The following is a 20,843-nucleotide window of genomic DNA, read 5'->3' as shown; positions in this document are numbered from 1 at the left end:
CCAGCTATGTGTCAAGTAGCTATGTGTCCTTGGGCAAGACACTCAGCCCCGAGTAGCCAGTGGGTGAGGTGAGCACAATTGCATTTAATAATTAGCAATCAAAAGTTTAGCATTTTCTTAATGTTTGAATTTCATATCACCATGTACAGGTGCTGGTCATATAATTAGAATATCTTCACAAAGTTGATTTATTTCACTAATTCTATTCAAGAAGTGAAACTTGTATAATGTATACATTCATTCCACACAGACTGATATAGTTCAAGTGTTTATTTCTTTTAATTCTGATGTATGTATGCTGGACCTGTTGTTTGGTTGGTTGGTGTTTGGTTAAAATCCTGGACTGCAGCAAAACAGGGTTGCAATTCATTGTATTTGAGAGAAAGAAAATATGTAAACCTAGCATCATTTGTTGTACTGGCTCCCAGAGAATGGAACTCTCTCTGTGATATTTGTGACAACAGGTAACAGTTTGGGAAACGTCCTTTCATCATTTCATTATGACAGAAAGCCACGTCTGGTTGTGTGAGGATGTCATTTTGTGGCTCCGGTGTGTTACGTGTAGGTCACACATCCTCCTTAGATGTCCAAATACTTTTGAGCAGAAATTGCACATAACATGACAACTTTTTAAAGAAAACATCCCCAGAGAAGTGAAATCGTGCATGTTTGATTTGATTTTACCGATGATTCAAAGGGCACAATAATTAAGCACTAATTATGAATGCTTAGGTTTACTTTGATGTTTATTTTGGAGCTCATCCTCCAGACTTGTTGACCTTTTTCTTTTTTGTTTGAATCTTGGCATCGAGTTGATGTTTTCGAGTTACTTGATGTGAAAGTGGACATGCTAATAGGCATGGAATGACATCCCGTCTTACCTTGCATCTGCCAGCATTGCTCTTACAATTGCCCACACTGCCACGAAAACAGCTGGTACACCTGCAATTACACAAAACAAATAATGAGCTGTGTTATTCCAATACTGTGGTCTCCTAAACATCACATTAGGAAAAATACATTGTCAAGACGGGAAGATATGATGCCACATATTACAAGGTAATGGTTTCACTTGTGTGTAATTTTAGACATACCTATAACATTTTAATATTTGGAATTTCAAATTGAGGTAAAATAAATGACCTCAGAGATCAGGTTTAATGAATTTACAGTATAGGATGGTCAATTATGACCACAATAATCCATCTAACACCTTCGATTTAAAATCCCACAAACAACTTTAAGAACCAGATTCTCGATTAGCATTAGCACCTTTAGACAGTGTACTTGAATGCTGTCCCTGAATAGTGTTACTCAAAGTTGACATATTGGTCCCATTAGTTACAGTACCAGTTGGTTGTGATGGGAAAAATAAGGCCATCTCCCAGAGGTGTGTTGTTATTGCATCTATTTCTTCATAATCCCACACACTGCCAGCATATTGACACGCATAATTACATCTTCACACATCACCCTAACCACCAGTGTTGATGTGTGTCAACTCTCCACAGAAGCAGCTCTTTCATTTACCCAGAACATCACATCCCAGCTACTGTGTCTTTATTACTTCTTCTGTTTGGAGAGCTCTTTCAGTGTGCTGCGCTGGAATTAAATGACTCAATGCGACATGACACAGCCGCTGTCTGGCTCTACTGCAACAGAAACAAAGCAATCCTGGCCAGATGACACGTAAAAGTATTTTCACTCATTTTACACCTTATAAAGCAGAATCTATACTATTAAAAGCCTTTAAGAGAAACAACATAACTCCCTTTAATTTTAGAATTATTCTGACCTTATTAACAACACTACCAAATTGATTTGGTATCAAACTATCTTGTTTGATTTGGCATCAAACAAAATCCCAAGACTTGATACATTATTTGTTCTTTAATTTAATTCTGACTGTGTGAAGAGTTTAGATTTGCATTGCTAAAGACCTGCTTCAACCTACTGTACCGTCCACTTTAAAGAGTCACCTCCGTCTGCACCTTTCAGCAATTTTAATATGTTTTGAAATTGTATTATTATTGTATTAACTGCGACAGCCGAGACTGCCACCAGTGTGTTACAGGAAAAAATATACATTGCAGTTGCAAACCAAGGCAGCAGAGTGGGATCCATAAGTACAGAAAAGGGTTCATACTTACAATTAAGACATGTAAAGTGCAGAAATCATTCAACCACTTCCAACTTTTTCTATCCCCCAAGGCTGCGTTGTTTTAAAGGGGACCTCTGTGGGGAGTACCAGGAAATGAATGGGAAGAGCTACATTTATTTACACATATTAAAACTGTGAGAATTTGGCCTGACCCCTGAAATCTGACAGGGAATGTAAATTGCGTTTTGTCATAGATCATTTTTCTGAACTTTATGTGGCTCTTAGGTAAAAATTAGTGCATAATATGATGATTGTGGCTGTGTCGGAGCGACTAAGGAAATGTCACTTTCTTCTCTAATGCCCTCAATTACTCCAAATACTAACTAAATATGACAAATTTGGTAAGCTGGTACATCCCCTGTCTTTCAAATACCATTTTAATAAATCAATGCTGTATCCCATCTGTAGCAAAAAGATGGAACATGTAAAAAAGAGAAAATGTTAGAGAAGAGAAAGAGGTGTAATGTGTGGAGGTAATGCACAGTCCTCCTAAATGCATCAGAGGAAAAAAGATGTTACAAATGTTTTAAAAGGACTAAAATGTATTCATCATGTGTGTTAGTCATCAAGAGTACAGATGTTTTTCTGTGTAAAAAAAAAATCATCCATACAACTGCCATATTGCAGCTTCAAGGTTCATTCACAAAAATGTCAAACAAGAATAAAATTAATAATGTATCTTTCTCTCTCACTGTTACACAAACACACACACACACACAAAACAATTAAAAACAAAATGCTATTCCTACATCTGTCAGTTTCATCAGAGCAGGACTGTACTTTGACAGAAATAAGGATCCATTCATAGTATATGAAGATAGATGCAATAAAAGCATGTTACTAATGCACAGCGCTCTATGACTAATGCAATGCGGTCAAGAGGACAACAATCACTGAGATATTAGAGTAGAGAATATCTCAGCCACAGTAGGCAATGTTACACAGTCAGGTGTGAACTGGAAATCCATGATTATAGCAATATGGCGAACAGAATATGGATTTAGTTTCAGTTGCGGTCTGACATAGAAAAATGTAATGTCTTTTTATCTAAAATGCACAGAACCAAACACAGACGATAGGCCAAAAGTATATGAAGGCAAACAACTTTTTTCCTAGGGGCTGATGCAGGAGAAAAACAGGTTATGCAATATATACAATATGCAGAATGTGTACATTGTGTTGTTATTTATCATACATACTATTTTAAGAAGGTGAAGCAAGTTGATTGATTAGAATGTGCTTTAGTCAGGTTGTACTGTGTCTTCAGTGCTATTTGCAAAAAAATAAATGGGTTTATTTATTTATTTATTTTGCTTACCCCATCCAATAAATGTGAGGCCCCAGAGGTATTTGGAGTCTGATCGAAAGGCCATGAAGATGAGACTGTGGAGGTAGAGGCCTTCCACAAGGATCCAGTAGTAGTTAGTGGCCAGAAAGTAGATGAAGAGCAGCACTGTCACCTTGCAGCCAATCTGAAAGCAGAACATTAACACTTCTATCATATCCCATTTGTACCTGCTGCAACCTGCTCCTTTGCTTGGCTTTGTGTTGACACATTATTGTTATCATGGTGCTTCACACAAACAATTCTTACACCATAGGTGTCCCTAGGAGAGTAGACTAATTACATTTTGTAGGACCTTGCTGAATAAATTTGCACCACAATGAGGAAGTACACAGCAGTGGAGCTGCAAAGTTCCTGTAAGTGAAATCCATCAAATCTGTTCTAATTTAAGTGTGAACACCAACTTTTGGCAACCAACAAACATTAGTTTGGGCCACTATAATAGCAATGTACAGTAAAAGCACAGCCTCCACTTTAACTACTGCATTAAGACTGTGACAGACACAATTACAACAATGAATCCTTAAATTATACTAACAAATTCTGATCATTTAGAATTTAAAAAGAGGTAATAATGATAAAGTAATAATGATTTTGTGTTTACATTTATAATTTAGCATTTTTACCTAAATTTTGTTTTAGTACTTTAACATTTAACAACAGCACGTAGCACCTCTGTAACTTTTTCTTTTTTTTAATCCTGTGAGTTCAGGGTCACCACAGCAGATCATTTGTCCACATGTATCTACTTTAGGCAAAAAAACATAAAGACAGAAAGTAGTTTTAACATGACTTTTTACACTGCTTTATGGACCCTGCAGATGCCAAGTTAATAGATATGTCATTAAATAACCAGGCATCTTTATATACATTTTGCTAGTGTTTATCTTTCACTGCATAATAGCGACATATTCCCCTCTCCATTCGTATGAAATTTGAGGAAGCATTGCTCACAAAAGAAGACCAAAGACACCTAATCATTCCAATTTATCAACGCATTTGTATCACACGAGCCACATTAAAGGCAACTAGGTGTTGATTCTGTAGCACAGTTATTTTGACAAAACAAAAGAAATAACATTAATTTAATTTCAAGGTGCTGCAGCATCAGAAATGAGAATGCCTGCAGCAAAACAAAAAGGGATTTGTTTTTTTTTTTTATCACATGGTTTAAAATCAAGCTGAAAAACACTTTTAATTAACTCTCCTACTCGCAAGTTTTGTCTTTTCCAACAGCTGTCATCCATTTATTTCACTCCGGATTTCCAAACAAATCCAAATAGATCCAAATAAAAAATGTGGATACACATTGGATTCACTTGCATGCACTGCTAAATGTGAATATGAAAATGAGATGTGGGAGAGACAGAGTCAACACACTGTCCCTGCCTCAGGATATGTGTTTGTTACCAAACCTTCCACATTTTAGCAAACTGAGGACCCGAGTCATGTTTGGCCTCCTTTCCTTTCATGAAAATAGAAATGATAATGATCAGAGCAGAGGTTAAATATTTATTTTCAGTAGAGATATTCTCTTACTAAAATACCTGTCATAGCAATTTAGCACAATCAATAAAGCTGTGCTTGTTGATGAGTGATTAGAGTTAATGTTTACACCTCTGTATGGAGTAAGGTTGTAACACTAATGCTTAAAATACTGAGCACTCATTTAGCTGAAACTGAGCAACATTTATAAAAGGCTGTCAACAAGTGAAATCAATGAGTACGTAAATGCATGCACATTAACTGCACTAGAGTTGAGTGTGTTAACTACTATTTACATGTGCCTGTAAGTCTGTCGCTGTCTTCCTGGTCAGGGTGAGAGTTTCTCTAACTAGGACTTAAACAAACAGCTTTGCTAGAATAACACTATATAATCAAGGGCAGGGCTGGATCGGGGATTAAAAAAAACAAACCAAGACTCATGATTCAGCCCACTAAAACACACCTGGATATACAAACTGCAGTCATACAGCAACACTAGAATTAAGTGGTGAAAAGAGATTCAATTATCTCAATAAATTTCAGTTAAACCTTCTTTTTCAATGTAACATATGTCGGATGTAGGAGATCATCCACAGGTCTCTTTGTGTGAAATAACGCCATCAGCTCAGCTGAAGCTATTTCTCCCTTTAATGAGTGATGGGATATTTTTAAATCCTTTTTAACAATTCTTAAGAAAATATACAGAAAAACTCCTTACAAAATGACAGGGTTCTAGCACCTGTGGTACTTATATTAAAAAAAGGAATCATGTAGCTTACTTCACACGGCATCTAAACGTGCACGGAAGACAAACAAGCCCACAGATGTGCTATTATATCTCCACCCATAGGGTAGCAGCCATGTGCAATTCAAGATTCCAGCAAGACAGACTCTTCAGTTTGAATCACAGTCTAATGACTAACCTGTCGCGATAATCTTAATTAAGGTCTAATGGTTAAATCGACAGTTGTTGGCACTGAAGGATGAAAAGGAAATGAAAAAAAAAGGGTACTTACATACTGAGATTTGTTCGGTGATGCCATGCTAACGGCTTTTAAGTTGTCCAGCAGGGCAGAGTCAAAGTCCTGTAATCCAACACTGGAATAGACAACTTTGTCTTTCACAAAGATGCTGACTGCTCGCAACATGAAGGAAACAAACAGGTGCATATGAATGTAGTTTCTGGTGCAGTGAAGACGCCTGTCAAGAAAGCAAAACATTTAAATTAAAAACAATGTGTTCAGGTCACATTTATTTAAGGTTGAACTGTAGGTGAAAGTGAATGTACATATAGTAGAGGACGTCTCGATGGGAACAAGTGCAAAGCTAGGGTAAAAATGAAATACAAAAATGTTTGTATGTGGAACATTTGGAAGGTGAGAACTGAATGTAACAGTTCAAGTTTGTTTCCAGGTAAAGGTTTCAATCGTGTTGCCTCATTTCTCAGCAGGTTCTACTCTCTATAGTAGAGGCTCAGTGTAAGAAAATAAATCTATTTAGGTTGCATCCATCAGAAAATACAGTCAACAATTCTGTATAACAGGGAAGAGATTAGTCATGAGTGACCTTGTCTATTTTTTTGGGAGAGGTGAAAGTGTCAATGCAGCAAATGTCTGCACTGTAGCTTATGGCATCTGCGTTTTATTTGAATCCCAGGGGCTTGTTTCCCCTGATGTTACACCTACAGCAAACTAGTTGTTAGGGACTTTGCAAACCATCTCACTGGCTCACAGGTATATGGGCCTGTGAGCCACATCACTAGGCTTCTGGAAATGACACATTGTTGTCCTTGCAGAATTTTATAACAGAAGCCAGCTCAGCACTTCTACGTGCATCTGCACCTCTTCCTCAATGAAACGTGATTTGTTCTCAGTGACTGCATATTCAACAGAAACTTGGCCCTTTTCGCAGCTGCACTCCAACTGAAGTGCTCCTCTACACACATACTGTACTGTATATAAGCAGGGATTTCCATCCTTATCACAGCCAGTTATGTTGCAGTAGAAGCTGCTGCTGTGAATAATGTTCAGAACCTTCCACTCAGTGAGCAACAAAACAGTGTTTGGATATTTGGCCGACACCAAAGCTGCATAATTCCCTAAATGGCTAAATCTTTTAATTATAGTAGAGAGCACTGTGTGATATCTGTATATTGAAGCTTTCTAACGTGTGATGTGAAGATATGTTTCCAGGTAATTATTTAATTTTGTGGTTTATATCACAGGAAATATTTTTAGTGGTGTCATTATTGTGCTTCAGATACTGCAGAGACACTTAGCATAGTAATAAGATGATGACTACAGTTTGCTAATGTTAATGTACTGTATATTCATACTGAGAAACGCACGCTATTTACTGTGACAGTGTCTCTAAAGAGAGCTGAGGGAGGTTGAGTAGAATCAAAGATTCGCGAGATGGTTTATGAAGTAAGACACACAGCAGATATAAGACCTGTGCTTGTCACAAAGGCTTCTTGATGCCTCTTTGAAATCTTAGCTCCAACTGATCCACAAAATATACAATGTTTGAAGCTTTCCTATTCAAACATGCAGCCCTGATCACCACGGGCTCCTTAGAAGAAGCTAAGTGAATGTAAAACCTTCATCACAAGGAGAGCTGTTCAGATCTGTTCAGATCTGAGGCTGATACAAATCATTTGCATTACAGATAGTAATAAATAAATCAGAGTTGTTAAATATTTATTATTCAATTTATTATTTTACTTCAAGATGTATTGAGTTTTTGTCACACTATAGTTTTGTGGTAGTTGCAACCAGGCGGTTATTATTTCTTTATTACTCTTTGGATATGTCATTGCTCCATATCAAACAACATGCAACTGTGGATGTGGCAGTTCCTACAGAAAATAAACACTTTCACTATTAATATTGTTGGGTTTTTTTCTCATAAAGCCAGACTTTAAACTTAAGCGTAAGAGCTTTTCTTTTTCATTTTACGCACCCCTATATATAAACAAACTGAACAGAGGCATCTTTTGCCATGTTTGGTTTAAAATTTTCACTGGTAATTAAATTTTTCTTTCCCAGATATGTGAGTCTAGTCAGCATGGGTGAAACTATTTTGTCACAATTCGGAAAGATAGAGTTGTATAATTACAAGCACCAATTGTGTAGCTGCAAGAACACCATGGTCCTAAGTGCTAATTGTCCTCCAGTCCTTAGAAGTCCAGACTCCCGAGCTGATCTTGTCAAGTTTGAACCCCTAATTACAGAAGATCCCACTTTGTTTCGAAGAATGCCTACTTCTCCTCACACAGAGTACCCATCATTAACAGCGGCATGGTGTTTATTACAATGAATAACCTTTACGTAGAAAGCTTGAAAAATCATGAAACTAGTTTCCTCGAATCTGAAATTACAGTGAGTAGTCTCCTAATAGTTGCACTGCAGTGGCCAGACAATAGTGTGCCTATAAGGATTTTTTTTCAGATAGTATAACTGTGTATAAATATTTTCAGCTGTGACAATATAGTTTTCTGGTCCTTGTCTCAGTCCGCTGCCCTAGCCCTTTGAAGCAGGGCCCCATTCAGCTAAGCAGGCTCCTGTCATTGCATTCAGTTTCAAGTAGGCAGGGATTTCCAAAAGTGTTTTCAAGTGCTGATGCGATGATTACACCTACTGTAAACTATCATAATAAACCTGAGCCTTGTCAATGGAATTACAGGATTAAAGGCAGTTAAAAATGTTATCTTGTCATCAAGGAGGATGTTTGTGGTGCAAATGATGGCACTCCAGTCCCTGTGCTTTTTTTATTTGTGCTAAATGCACCGCACCAATGTGAACTCACAAAGTTTGAAGTGGAACAACACATCGATCAATCACATTTACATTGGCTCATGCTTTTTCAAGTGAGGAACACACATGATTAACTTCAGGGTTCAGTGTCCTACTCAAGGTCACTTTGAACTGCTGCTTCTAGAGTTTGCACAACCTGTTCTACCTCATATTTTTGATCAGAATTCTACCAAAAAGATAAAAACTGCAATCAACTCTGTGGACAGATTAATGAAAAGCAGAAGTTAGGGGATAGAAAAAAATCCTAGTCATTACTTATCTCTTGGAACACAGTTAAATTCATCATTAAGAAACTGAAGGACTGCAACATATGAACAGAATCGGCCTAGAGAAGGTCGTCCTGAAAACTGAAGGAGAATAGTCACAGAAAGGCCAGAAAGATTTCAAGAATTACAAGCTTCACCAACTGCAGCTGCAGCACCAATCATAGTGTTTAATCTAATGGCCAAAAAGCTCAATTAGAGTCTCATCAGACCTTAAAACTTGACTAGAAACCATTTGACTTCAGTCTCCCACATGCCTTCAGAGTGAACTTTTTTCTCTTTGCCAATCTCCCACAAAGCTTCGACTGCTAAGGAGCCGAGGCAACAAGTATAAACACTCTCAGTATCTCCATTTGATTAATTGTGTGATTTTGGAAACCAACTGGCCAGTCATGATTTAAGTGTGTTACTTTGAAACTTTGATGGACGTGATTCGTTTTGCAGTCACCTAGGTTTGGATATGACATTTATTTTTATTTTTTGTAAATAGAAAAGCCTAAAATTAATCAACCTTAATTCATTGTTGTTTAAAAATGACTTCCAAGGGAGGGGGAGGGGGATTCTTTCTAAACTGTTTGACAGTTTGCATACTTTGCTTGTGACAGTCACTGTCCTGCTTTGATTTGTCTGTGTACTGAACACTGGACCTTTGCCTCTGCCTCCTGGTCTGTAAGTTTGCCTGATCTCCTGTTAATGAAAATCAATAAAATAAATAATAAACAATCTGTTGGACCTGTGATATGACTTTTGGATTTTAATTTGTGAATTCTGGGCAACATGGTGGGGAGTGGTTAGCGCTACCTCCTCACAGCTAGAAGGTCCCTGGTTTAAATCTACCTTCCGGTTGTGGCCTTTCTCTGAGGACTTTGCATGTTCTCCTCGTGCTTGCGTTTGTTTCCACTGGGTACAGCCCAATAACATGCCTGTTAGGTTAATTGGTGACTCTAAATTGCCCATAGGTGTGAATGTGAGTGTGAATGATTGTCTGTCTGTGTATGTCTCTCCGTGTTGGCCCTGAGATAGAATGGCGACCTGTAACCCAATGATAGCTGGGACAGGCTCCAGGCCCCCTGTGACCCTGAACAGAATAAGTGGTTAAGATAATGGATGGATGCATTTGTGGGTTCTGTCCCGGTCCTGCTCTGTTTGGTCACCCAGTCATTTTCTCTTCTGTCTGACTGATCTGGCCTGATTTATTTTGGAGTTTGGATACTAGATACAGAAATAATAAAAGGGTTGTGGATTCTAAAACAACTCCTGGACTTTCAGATGTGGATCACAGAGGGGCAGAAGCAGATTAATTCTACCAATTAGCAGCTTGAAAGAAGTGTGACTGGCTAAAACTGGAACTTTTGCAAATTGCAAGACTCAATATTTTATTATTGTTATAAGTAGTCATAGCATTTCCCTCAGTTTGCTGAATTCTTTTTTTCCACGGTGCATGCACCACAGTGGGACAACAGTGGCCACCAACACCACACTCAAAACCTGAGTGCATGTTGGCATTTTTAAGTACACTTGTAGTTTTGTCATTCTGAACACATCACAATACATTTTCAAAACATGGTTTAGTGTACAACTGGAACACAGCAGGATAGTGAGAACACAGATATGCAGAGTCAAAAGAAGAAGATTCAGATGTCACTGTGACATTTACAATTCACTGGGGAACCGTAGACTTTTCAGAACTGGGTAAATTATAAAGTGTGGACTTCGTAGGCTATTCAGATGAAGAAATTCTTGTCTTACCTGAAATATCCTATGATGACAATAGCCACAAGCAGGGAGCTGAAGGACACGGCGTAGCCAATGGTATACATGACGTACAGCCGCTCAAAGAAGTCGTGCTGTCAATGCAGAGAGAAATATTGGTTCTTCAGTCCAGTCTCTCAAGTGACACTTTCTCACAAAAGATACAGAAGCATGACTCATGGCTGCTTGGCTAAACATGGTAGAAAAAAGTGTTTATTATTTTTCAGCTGCTCTGAATATTAAAGGTGGAAATGACACCAATGCTCTAATACTTGTAGCAGGTACAGTGGATCAGTGCCCCATTCCCAGAATTGTTAGTATATCCAAGTGTGTGTTGTCTGGAGTTAATTAAAACCAGGAAGGGATTTTTAGCCTTAGAAAGTCTTAGAAAATCCTTAATCTCCGATAGATGGAGAGCTTTTACTTTGAAAAAGATATGAGAGTTTTTAAAAAAAAAAAGAGTCTGTTTGTCTAAAATCTATGATAATGTCCTCTTTTTAAGCACTGGTCAGACTCGAGAGCTGGAAGATTGAGTTGATACCATGGACAAAAGACGGCTATAGCTCTCTTTTCCTTTTCACACAGCACGGATGACGAACAGTCCCTCAGGCAATATGGGATCTTAGATAGATGGTGTGAATCAAAAGGTGAATACAATGGATCAACATAAAGGTAGTGAACATTTATACTTATATATAAGTATAAGTAAGTACACTCATATTTACTAAGTTTGTAAAACTACTAGAATTTATAGAAATAGAAAGAGTGTTTTGGTTTAAATCCAAATCCTGTCTGTTATTGCAGAAGGACAGTGGCTAACAGTTTGTCTAATTTAGTAAGAACACTGAATTACCCTAACTTTAATGACTTCATCGTGTGAATTATACATGTACCTATATGGTTTACAGATACCTATCAAAAGATTCCAAATCAGGACTTTCATTTGTAAGAGAGTATTTCTACACTGTGATACACGTTGATACTTTTACTTAAGCTACAATATGTACGATTCTTAAAAAAATGCTCCAAAACGCATTTAATGTGGAAAGGGGCTTTCAATGCCTCCTGTGACACACAGCAGCATTGGCAAAGGTGCAGAAATATTCTTCCGAATGATTCCTGTTTGTTGAGTAAGTTTTAAAGGGCCGTGTGCCATAGTAGCAGACAGTAGTGGTTATTACTGTCTTTTTTTTTTTGTTTGTTTGATATGATTTCGTTTGACAGCGTCACCTCAGTGAAAAAAAAACAAACGTTTTAATAAAAGTGGAAATGGAAGGTCATTCCTCAAATTAACTGCTAACAACCCATAGACATTGGTTCGTATTAAAGGGTAATGAGGCAAAAGAAAGTGTAAGCTACTGCTTTAGAGGATGAGGAGCTTTGAACTTCTGTTCCATAAAGCAGCATGATGAAGCACATGCTGCTGATTTTATTCTTCAAAGAAACGCTCAGATTGTTCACACCAGCCCCCGTATTAGCTCCCCCAGAGGATCAAGGGGCGTTTTCAGCTTTGTCTGCTACATACGCATAACAATCTGTGCGTTTGCATGTTTTTATGTGTGTATGTACAGAACAGTCACAAGTCTCAAAAACTAATTGCACAATTTCCTGGTTTTACACATAAATTGGTCATGGAATGTGATCTGATCTTCGCCTAAGCCACAAATATTAACAATCACAATTTACCGAAGGTTTTATAACACAATTATGATCTCTTACGTCTGTATTGACAACACGCAAGTGATGATAAATACAGTAGGCTTCTGATGTTACTAAACGTCTACTGGAGTCAAATGTTGGCAAACCTGGAGTCCAATCAATGACATGAGAATGGAGGTATGCTTTAAAACTACCTTGACTTTTTAAAAACATGTAAATCTACTACAGAATAAATTAAGATACAATAACCCGACTAAGGCAGAGCTAAAGCAGTTCTGTAAGAAAGAAAGGTCCCAAATTCCACCTTACCATTGTGCTGGTCTAGAGTCTAGACCAAAGCTCCAGGGAACGTTATTCCTGCCAAAGATTATTTAGCCAATTAGTAAAACACAGTGTTGCCGTCAATTTTATCTCTGTCACTTTGTATATTTAATCGATGTGTTCAATAAAGACATGAAAGATTATGACTGTGTTTTAACAGCTTAGAAATATATTTTTTGCAGATATTTCTGATCTTGGTGAAGATCAGATCACATTTTGACCATTTTATGAGGAAAACCAGGAAATTACTTTTCACTGCAACTGTCTGTAAGACTGGATTAGCTGTTACTTAATTTTAGAGAAATACTTACTCTTCCTTCCTCGTCACTGGGCTGAAGGAAGCGCAGACACTCTGAGTAGTTGGTCCACGTTTTGTTCCAGCGGTCCACAAACACCCAGGAACCATTGACATCACACTGCCTGTAAGCATGTCCTGTAAAAAGATACTTTGAAATAATTCTGCATGTTCACAACACATTTAAGACAGATGAGGCACTGTCACAGAATGGTGGTTTATAAGCCATTATACTGGCAGGCTTGAATAGAACAGAGCCATTAGTGACATTATTACAAGCATCTGTGATTCCAGGGCAAAATGTCTAGTCCTACTGTGTGTCACAATCTATTTCTTTGCCCTGTTTTATTTTTCATTAGTTTGTTACTTTCTCCTGCTCACTCATACACACACACACACACACACACACACACACACACACACACACACCTGGCCACTCTCCTCTTCTGCTGTCTGTCACTTGCTACACTCTGTCACTGGACACACACAGGGTGCCCTTTTTTCTGCTCTCCCTTTGTTCACATTCCCCCCTTTGGCCTGCAGCTATGCCCACACCGAGCTCCAGCTGAACAGCAGTCAATATACTCCTCACTCCCCCACAGTCCCTGCCAGATCATCATCAGAGCTTGTGCTACAAACTCATTGTCACCCCAGTCTCCACCTTGTGCCAGCTGTCAGCCTTTCTCCTCACTTCACTACAGTCTCTGCTCTGTGTGCACTTTATTCTCTGGATCTGCTGCAATTTGGCCATTGGTCTGAGGTTTTGTTTCACATTTCTGGATCACTTCTGGGCACGTTCTTTATATAACTTTATAACAGGATAGCAGAATTATACTGCTGACAATTTAAAACAACCCGTTGGCACGTTCAGCTAGTTGTCTTTGCAACAGATGCACAAAGTCAAACTTCCTCAGGAGGAGTTTTTTTTTTTAGGCATAGTCAGTGTAAAAAAGACTGGAACAGGACCAGGACGCCCATCCAACGATGGATGTGCCATTCCTGTGCAAGCAAACCCTTGGAAACAGGGCAATACCAGATGTGAGATGAGTGTTTATAAAGTGCCGTACAATACAACAGCATGTGGGTCTAAATAACTTTTTAACACATTATTCTATCACCTCCAGCAGTCTGATTACATTCGCCACAAAAAGGCTTTTAATGTCAACAGCACTTTTTACCTGTATATGACACCTCTCAATAATGTACAGAAAATAAAGGTTTTTATTCTGATTTCAAATAATAAGGTCTCCACCATTAATGTTAGTACAGGGCTAAGAGTGGTCTAATACTTTGATGAATATTATTGTAACTTCATTTACTGTTCCCAGGTTGTCTTAAACTCATATTTGCTCTGAGTATAGATCTGAGTAGAGCACAGATTACACGTATAATTCACTGTCAGATCAATAGACATGATATCGTGGTGCCAGTGATGATTCTTATTTAATTTGTCAGACTCTTTTTGCCTCCATCTTTCTGCATTTTGCAACATCAATAAATTCTTCTACCAGGAGAACAAATATGCTCTCTAACTCTCCCCCTCGTCTTTTCTCTGTATATCTTTCTCTCTCTCTCTCACTCTCCACTTTTGTCTTTTTGCACTTAGCAAATGGGAAACCTGCTGATCAGGGTTCCTAGTGTCAATACATGTTGTCTATTAAACAACCATGAGAGCCTAGAGTTATATCAGATGATAAAATCCAGCTTTACTACTCCAGTTCTCAAAAACAGACCTAACCAGAAAACCTGATCCAGGATAAGAGACTTTGATGTATGATTTGTTAGGATTTGAATGAAGAATGGGGCCCTGATCTTTGTCTCATGTATATTCAGCTACACTGCATCCCACTGTTGTACCCCATTTGTGTAGTCCTGTACGTCATTCTGTCATTATCTAGTTTGGGCTGTTCAGTCTGTTGTAGTTCTTATTAAGCTCTGACTAGTTGTGTTCCTGTTGTTTAATTGTTCAGCCCTTGCTAGTATAGGCTCTCGTTTAACCCTTACCTGTTTAAATCCCTGTGTCATCTCGAACTAGTTAGGCCTTCTGGTCTGCTAAGCCTGTTCAGACCAGTTTGTTTCCCCTGTTTGCCATTACTTGTTCTTGCGGCTGATTGGTATTATTTAGCTTTAGATATATCCTTTTTATTTTCGGTGGTTGTCTGTTAGTGATTTAAGTTCAGTGTTTTTGTTAGTTTTCACACTCCTTGCCTCTCTCCTGTATTCAGATTTGCTATTTTATACAAATGTGACAGCCTCGTACAGTACATGGACATCAGTGGCTTCAGTTTCCATTATTGTTTCTACCCTCAGCCTGAACATCAGCTAAAGTTAAAAATGCATCGCTACATACTTTACTAGTTTGAATAATCAATATGCAAATGTAATAAAATTGATCAAGTTTGAAAATGACAGAATATTTCAACTTTAAGGTGCTAGTTTGGAATAATGTGACTGATGCTGCAAATCTGCAGTATATCAAAAACATCAACAGCCTGAATTCACGTTTACTGAAAGGTCATTGCATTCATTTTTGTTCTCAGTGCTGATGACACTGAGTCTGAGGAGAGGAAGAAAATCTATTCACCTTTATGATTGAAGTCATAGATGTAAGATGGACAGGGAACCTTGGTAACTAGCCCAGGGGAACCATGGGGCCAACATATTAGACCATCCCAGTCTGGAGGGCACACTTCATCTGTAGCAAGAAAGAGAAGAACTCAACACACATGGTACCTTTCTTTTTATTTTTAGTTAAAAATGCATATAGTTACATTTTTATTTGGTCTCTAGCTCATACACAAATAGTACTGAGCAATTAATCTGCTAAATTATTTTTAGTTATAGCTAATGAGCCTTAACTTAACTCTTTAATTGGATATAAATAAACGTCCTATCAAAGTACATTTTTTAATTTGAAGTGGATTCTTTGACAATTGTTTATTGTTCATGTGAAATGAATTACCATGATTTGACTAATTATGTCTTCTTACTGTATATCAATTCTAATCTTAAAAAACAGCTGAAATTCACTTCTAATAAAAACTAATATATGTTGGTGACTATGCACTGAGAGCAAAAAAATAGAAGCACCTTTGCTTTGATGGAAATGATGCAAGTGCACAGTATAAAATATTCAGGTTTTGTGGCAAAAAGCTAACTATTACAGAGGCAGGTTAAAAATGTCTCCTTCCTAATGTTTCACTTGTCTGTTAACACAGACTACAGTAGTTGTGTATGGGATGGCAGGAAAACAAGAGCTCAAGACAAATCTAAATCCTCTTTACTTTTTCACTTCCACACACAGTACTTTCCACAATCAAGGCCTTAAGTACAACACCAATTCAAAATTCAAAAAAAATTGTGAAGATGTGTAAACAAAAACCTCAACAAAAACATTTTACCATTTGATCTAAAATTCTAGCTTATTTTGAATTTGATGGCAGCAACACATCTCAAAAAAGTTGGAAGAGGGCCAACAAAATGCTGGAAAAGTAAGTGCTGCAAATCAAAAATAAATGGAGGAGCATTTGACAATTAGGTTAATTTGCAACAGGTCAGTAACACGACTGGGTATAAAAGGAGCATTTTAGAGAGGCAGAGCCTCTCGAATGTAAAGATGGGCAGAGGTTCACCAATCTGTGACAAACTGCGCCAAAACATTGTGGAACAATTTCAGAAAATAATCCTCAACTTAATATTGCAAAGACTTTGAAGATTCCCATGAAGACTTACCATCTACAGTAAATAATATCATCAAAAGATTCAGAGGATCAAGAGGAATCTCTGCCCACGAGGGACAAGGCCGAAAGTCAAAACTGGATGCATGTGATCATCGGGCCCTCAGGCAGCACTGCATTAAAAACAGGGATAATTCTCTACTGGACATCACTGCATGGGCTCAGGAACACTTCCAGAAATTACTGTCTGTGAACACAGTTCACTGTGGAATCCACAAATGTTAGTTAAAGCTGTGTCATGCAAAGAAGAAGCCATATGTGAACATGATCCAGAAATGCTGCCGGGTTCTCTGAGCCAAAGCTCATTTAAAATGGTCTGAGGCAAAATGGAAAACTGTTCTGTGGTCAGATGAATCAAAATTTGAAATTCTTTTTGGAAACCATGGACACCAGGTCCTGCAGACTAAAGAAGAGAGGAACGATCCAGCTTGTTATCAGCAGACAGTTCAAAAGCCTGCATCTCTGATGGTATGGGGGTGCATCAGTCCCTACACATGTGGAAAGGAACCATTAATGCTGAAAAGTACATAGAGGTTTTAGACATAACATACATACAACATAAGCTTCTATCCAGACAATTTCTCTTTAAGCTTCGCATATTTCAGCAAGACAATGCTAAACCACAGACTGCATCCATCACACCCGCATGACTTCACAGGAGAAGAGTCCAGATGCTTAAGTGGCCTGCCTGCAACATTTGGTGCATCATAAAATGACAAATCCAGCAACAAAGACCCAGGACTGTTGAGCAGCTTGAATCCTGCATCAGACAAGAATGGGACAACTTTCCTCTAAAACTCCAGTAACTGGTCTCTTCACTTCCCAGATGTTTACAGACAGAAGAGGGGATGCTACACATTGGTAAACATCACCCTGTCCCAACTTTTTTGAGATGCGTTGCTGCCATCAAATTCAAAATGAGCTATAATTTTCCATGAAATGGTAAAATGTCTCAGTTACAACATGTGATATGTTGTATATGTTCTATTGTGAATAAAATATGGGTTGATGAGTATGCTAAGTAATGCATTCTGTTTGTATTAACATTTTACTCATCGTCCCAACTTTTTTGGAATTGGAGTTGTAGGCCTAAATGTCAGATCATCCATATTGGAAACATACAGAAACTGCTGGATATCTACTGACTGCTTCGCTTTTCTCTCTGGACTCTGCTCTGAAAAGTGTGATTCGAGGCAATGGGTTCAGTGATACCACTTTTTTTTTTTTCCTAGTAACACACATTCATTCTGACAGTTCCCTAACTTCTGCACAAGTGAACAACACACTGCAACACTCAAAATGTTAGCTACACTTAGGTTCTGCTGTGGCAAAAAAACATCACATTAGTTTGAGAAAAATGTACCTCACCACTGCAGATGATTAAAGAAATAAAACACCCCTCAGCCACGTGGTGGTTTAAACGTTGTGGTGGACAGGGGACAGCATGGGCACTATGGCCACTCTTCACAGCTCTGTACACAGCAAGCTGTGATGTACTACATGTTCTGAAACTAGATCGGCAGGATGTATTTGTTGCATAATGATTCCTGTCCACTATAGCATTAAACCCACCAGGTCGTAATACTGTTGTGGCTGATCAGTGTATTGATGGTTTGAGCAAATATAGTTACAGACAGTCTGGTCTTCCATAGCAGATAACATATGCTGTATTGAAACACACCCTAGGATTGTCAAATATACTAGAAAATCAAAGATCAGAATAGACAGAACAGAATTTAGTACAAGATCAGAATGCTGGCTGCAGCCTTTCTGTTTTCCCCATGCTTGTGTGGGTTTTCTTTGGGTGCTCCAGTTTCCTCCCACAGCCCAAAGAGATGCATTGTAGGTTAATTGGCGACGCTAAATTGCCTGTAGGTGTGAATGTGACTGGCCATTTCATTAGTTTCAACGTTTATCCAATCTAATGCACCACTTTGTTGAAAGTGTAAAAAAAAAGCTGATAATTTCAGCACTGGTTTATTTTAAAGGCCATAGTGGGGTCATACTAGAGTGCATTATTTTAAAAGGGTGAAGTTTTGGCCACCCTATTTAAAATGAATGAGGGGGCCAAAAAGGGAAAGTTTTTCTACACTGATAGAAAAATCATCCTATAATGTACTGTACTTTAAAAAAAAACACATAATTCTATTGAAAAAGTCCAAGAGCCACTCATGAACACTCATGATGACTGGAATAAAAATAGACACTAAAAAACAAATCTACACCTTTACTGACTCATGTCCTCATCACAGTCCATATTACATTCAATCCCCTGAACACCTCAACCTAACAGTGAATATCCAAATGTTTGGATGCTTTGGATTTTGTGCAAGTATCTTCACAATGCACAGAGAAGGAGAGAACAGCACGACCATGTCAGCAGTGCTGTTGCTGCACTTGGTTCATACTGTGGAAAACGCTGGATGGAAATACCTGGCAAAAATGTCCCCATCATAGGAAGACAGTGAAGAGAAAATAAAAAATACAAACCAAGATGCAAAACAAAAAAATAAAAAAAAAACTTTTGTCTTTGCCCCTAAGGTTTAAAATAAGAAGTGACTGAGCAAATTAACACGTTAGTTACAAATCAGTAATGTATTAACATCCACTGTGTTGTATTACCCCAGTGTGAGTTGTGGATGCTGGGATAACAAACAGTTCTGTCCTGCTGTTTATTTCAGCAACCACAGGCAACATTATCTTAAAAATAATAAGTAATTATATGTTTTAATAAAATTCATCTCTGTATCTTGATATATATATATGTGTGTATATATATGTAAATATACATACATATGTATGTATATATACACTGTATCTTAAGAGGTGAAAATCCTAATTAGCTGACTTAGCTACATGTAGTTACAGTAGCTAAACCTGATTTAAAAAATCTGCCACAGCGGTTATATTTTCAGATGACAAAGCATTTTCTAAAACACCGTCACTGTTCCTGTGAATGTTTTATACCTGAGGACTCCAGGTCAGTGTTGGAGAGGTTCTGGTAGCACTGCAGTTTGATTTCATAGAGGATGTACATCTGTTCCTGTGCTGAGAGAGGACCATCAAAGCCCATCTGTGGAGCACAACAAACAAGATCAAATCTGTGACCCCACTTCCACAACATGTGTCAGACAAGGCGTGAAAAGATAATAACTGACTAATGATTTAATTGAAATAAATCAAAATCAATGGCTTTCGGCTTTTCCCTTCAGGGGTCGCGACCTTGGAAATTGTTCCGCATGTTGATTTGGAATTAGTTTTTTTACACTGGATGCCCTTCCTGCCACAACCCTCTAACTTGGGAACAGCACCCTTGATGGCTCAGTGGGGCAGGATTTGATCCTGCGGACTGCTGCACCCTAACCCTGCAAAAAATGCAGTTAAATGAAAATGTTTTACAAAATAAGTTGCATAGTAAATAGTGCATGTGATACAGGTTACATTATGTGCATCACCCCAATCGGTCATCAGTGATTTGTATTATGATTATTATGATTTTGAGTTGTTTGAGTCATCGTGGAGCAGTGGTGTAAATCGTGGTGATACAGTTTGTGTGCAATCCAGGTTTTAATATAACTACAATCTTCTGTGTGCACATCCAGAATTCTGGCCTCCTGTGCCACAATATAGTTTCTGCTATGTAAATGCTGTGTAATGAGTATTACAGTCTCACGGGGCTACAGCAAGAAAAAAAAACAAAAAAAACACAGAAATCACTGAATTTTTTAGAACAGCATTATGACATAGTTGACATAGTTAGTGTTGCTGCCTCAGAGCTAAAAGGTTCTTAATATGAATCCACCTACTGGTTGTGGCCTTCCTGTGCAGAGTTTATGTGCTAGATAATGGATGGATTATGTAGGTAGGTAAATTGCAGGGCAATCGTAACGCTAAAAAAACTCTCTTAAAACAAGTCCTTACTGTACTAATAATCCTCCTTATGAGAGTGATACAGTGTTTTGTCAGGTGAAATTGGCTTGGTCTAATAGTCTACTGAATTGAGGAAGATC

General features: G+C 38.1%; 1 protein-coding gene across 4 annotated transcripts in view; it reads right to left on the bottom strand.

Moving 5' to 3' along the window:
* pth2ra (parathyroid hormone 2 receptor a) overlaps positions 1-20,843 on the bottom strand; it is a 64,561-nt gene that overhangs the window by 34,992 nt on the left and 8,726 nt on the right. For 3 of the 4 annotated variants that reach the window (XR_010915158.1, XR_010915159.1, XM_067515435.1), the window contains exons 2-8: positions 19,801-19,906; positions 15,681-15,791; positions 13,113-13,234; positions 10,819-10,916; positions 6,008-6,191; positions 3,480-3,633; positions 882-942 (exon numbers count right to left, since the gene is read on the bottom strand). Coding sequence is in view for 2 of the 4 variants with exons in the window: in XM_067515435.1 (XP_067371536.1) it covers positions 882-942; positions 3,480-3,633; positions 6,008-6,191; positions 10,819-10,916; positions 13,113-13,234; positions 15,681-15,791; positions 19,801-19,906 (836 nt within the window). In the remaining 2 variants the exon portion in view is untranslated. Of the gene's footprint in view, positions 1-881; positions 943-3,479; positions 3,634-6,007; positions 6,192-10,818; positions 10,917-13,112; positions 13,235-15,680; positions 15,792-16,828; positions 17,420-19,800; positions 19,907-20,843 lie in introns of those variants that run through there. The other variant, XM_067515436.1, reaches the window with a different exon arrangement.

The sequence above is a fragment of the Channa argus genome, chromosome 9 (genome assembly GCF_033026475.1).
Source record: "Channa argus isolate prfri chromosome 9, Channa argus male v1.0, whole genome shotgun sequence".
NCBI classification, from domain to species: domain Eukaryota; kingdom Metazoa; phylum Chordata; class Actinopteri; order Anabantiformes; family Channidae; genus Channa; species Channa argus.
Note: the sequence above shows the minus strand (reverse complement) of the source record. Positions and strands in the feature narration are given on the sequence as shown.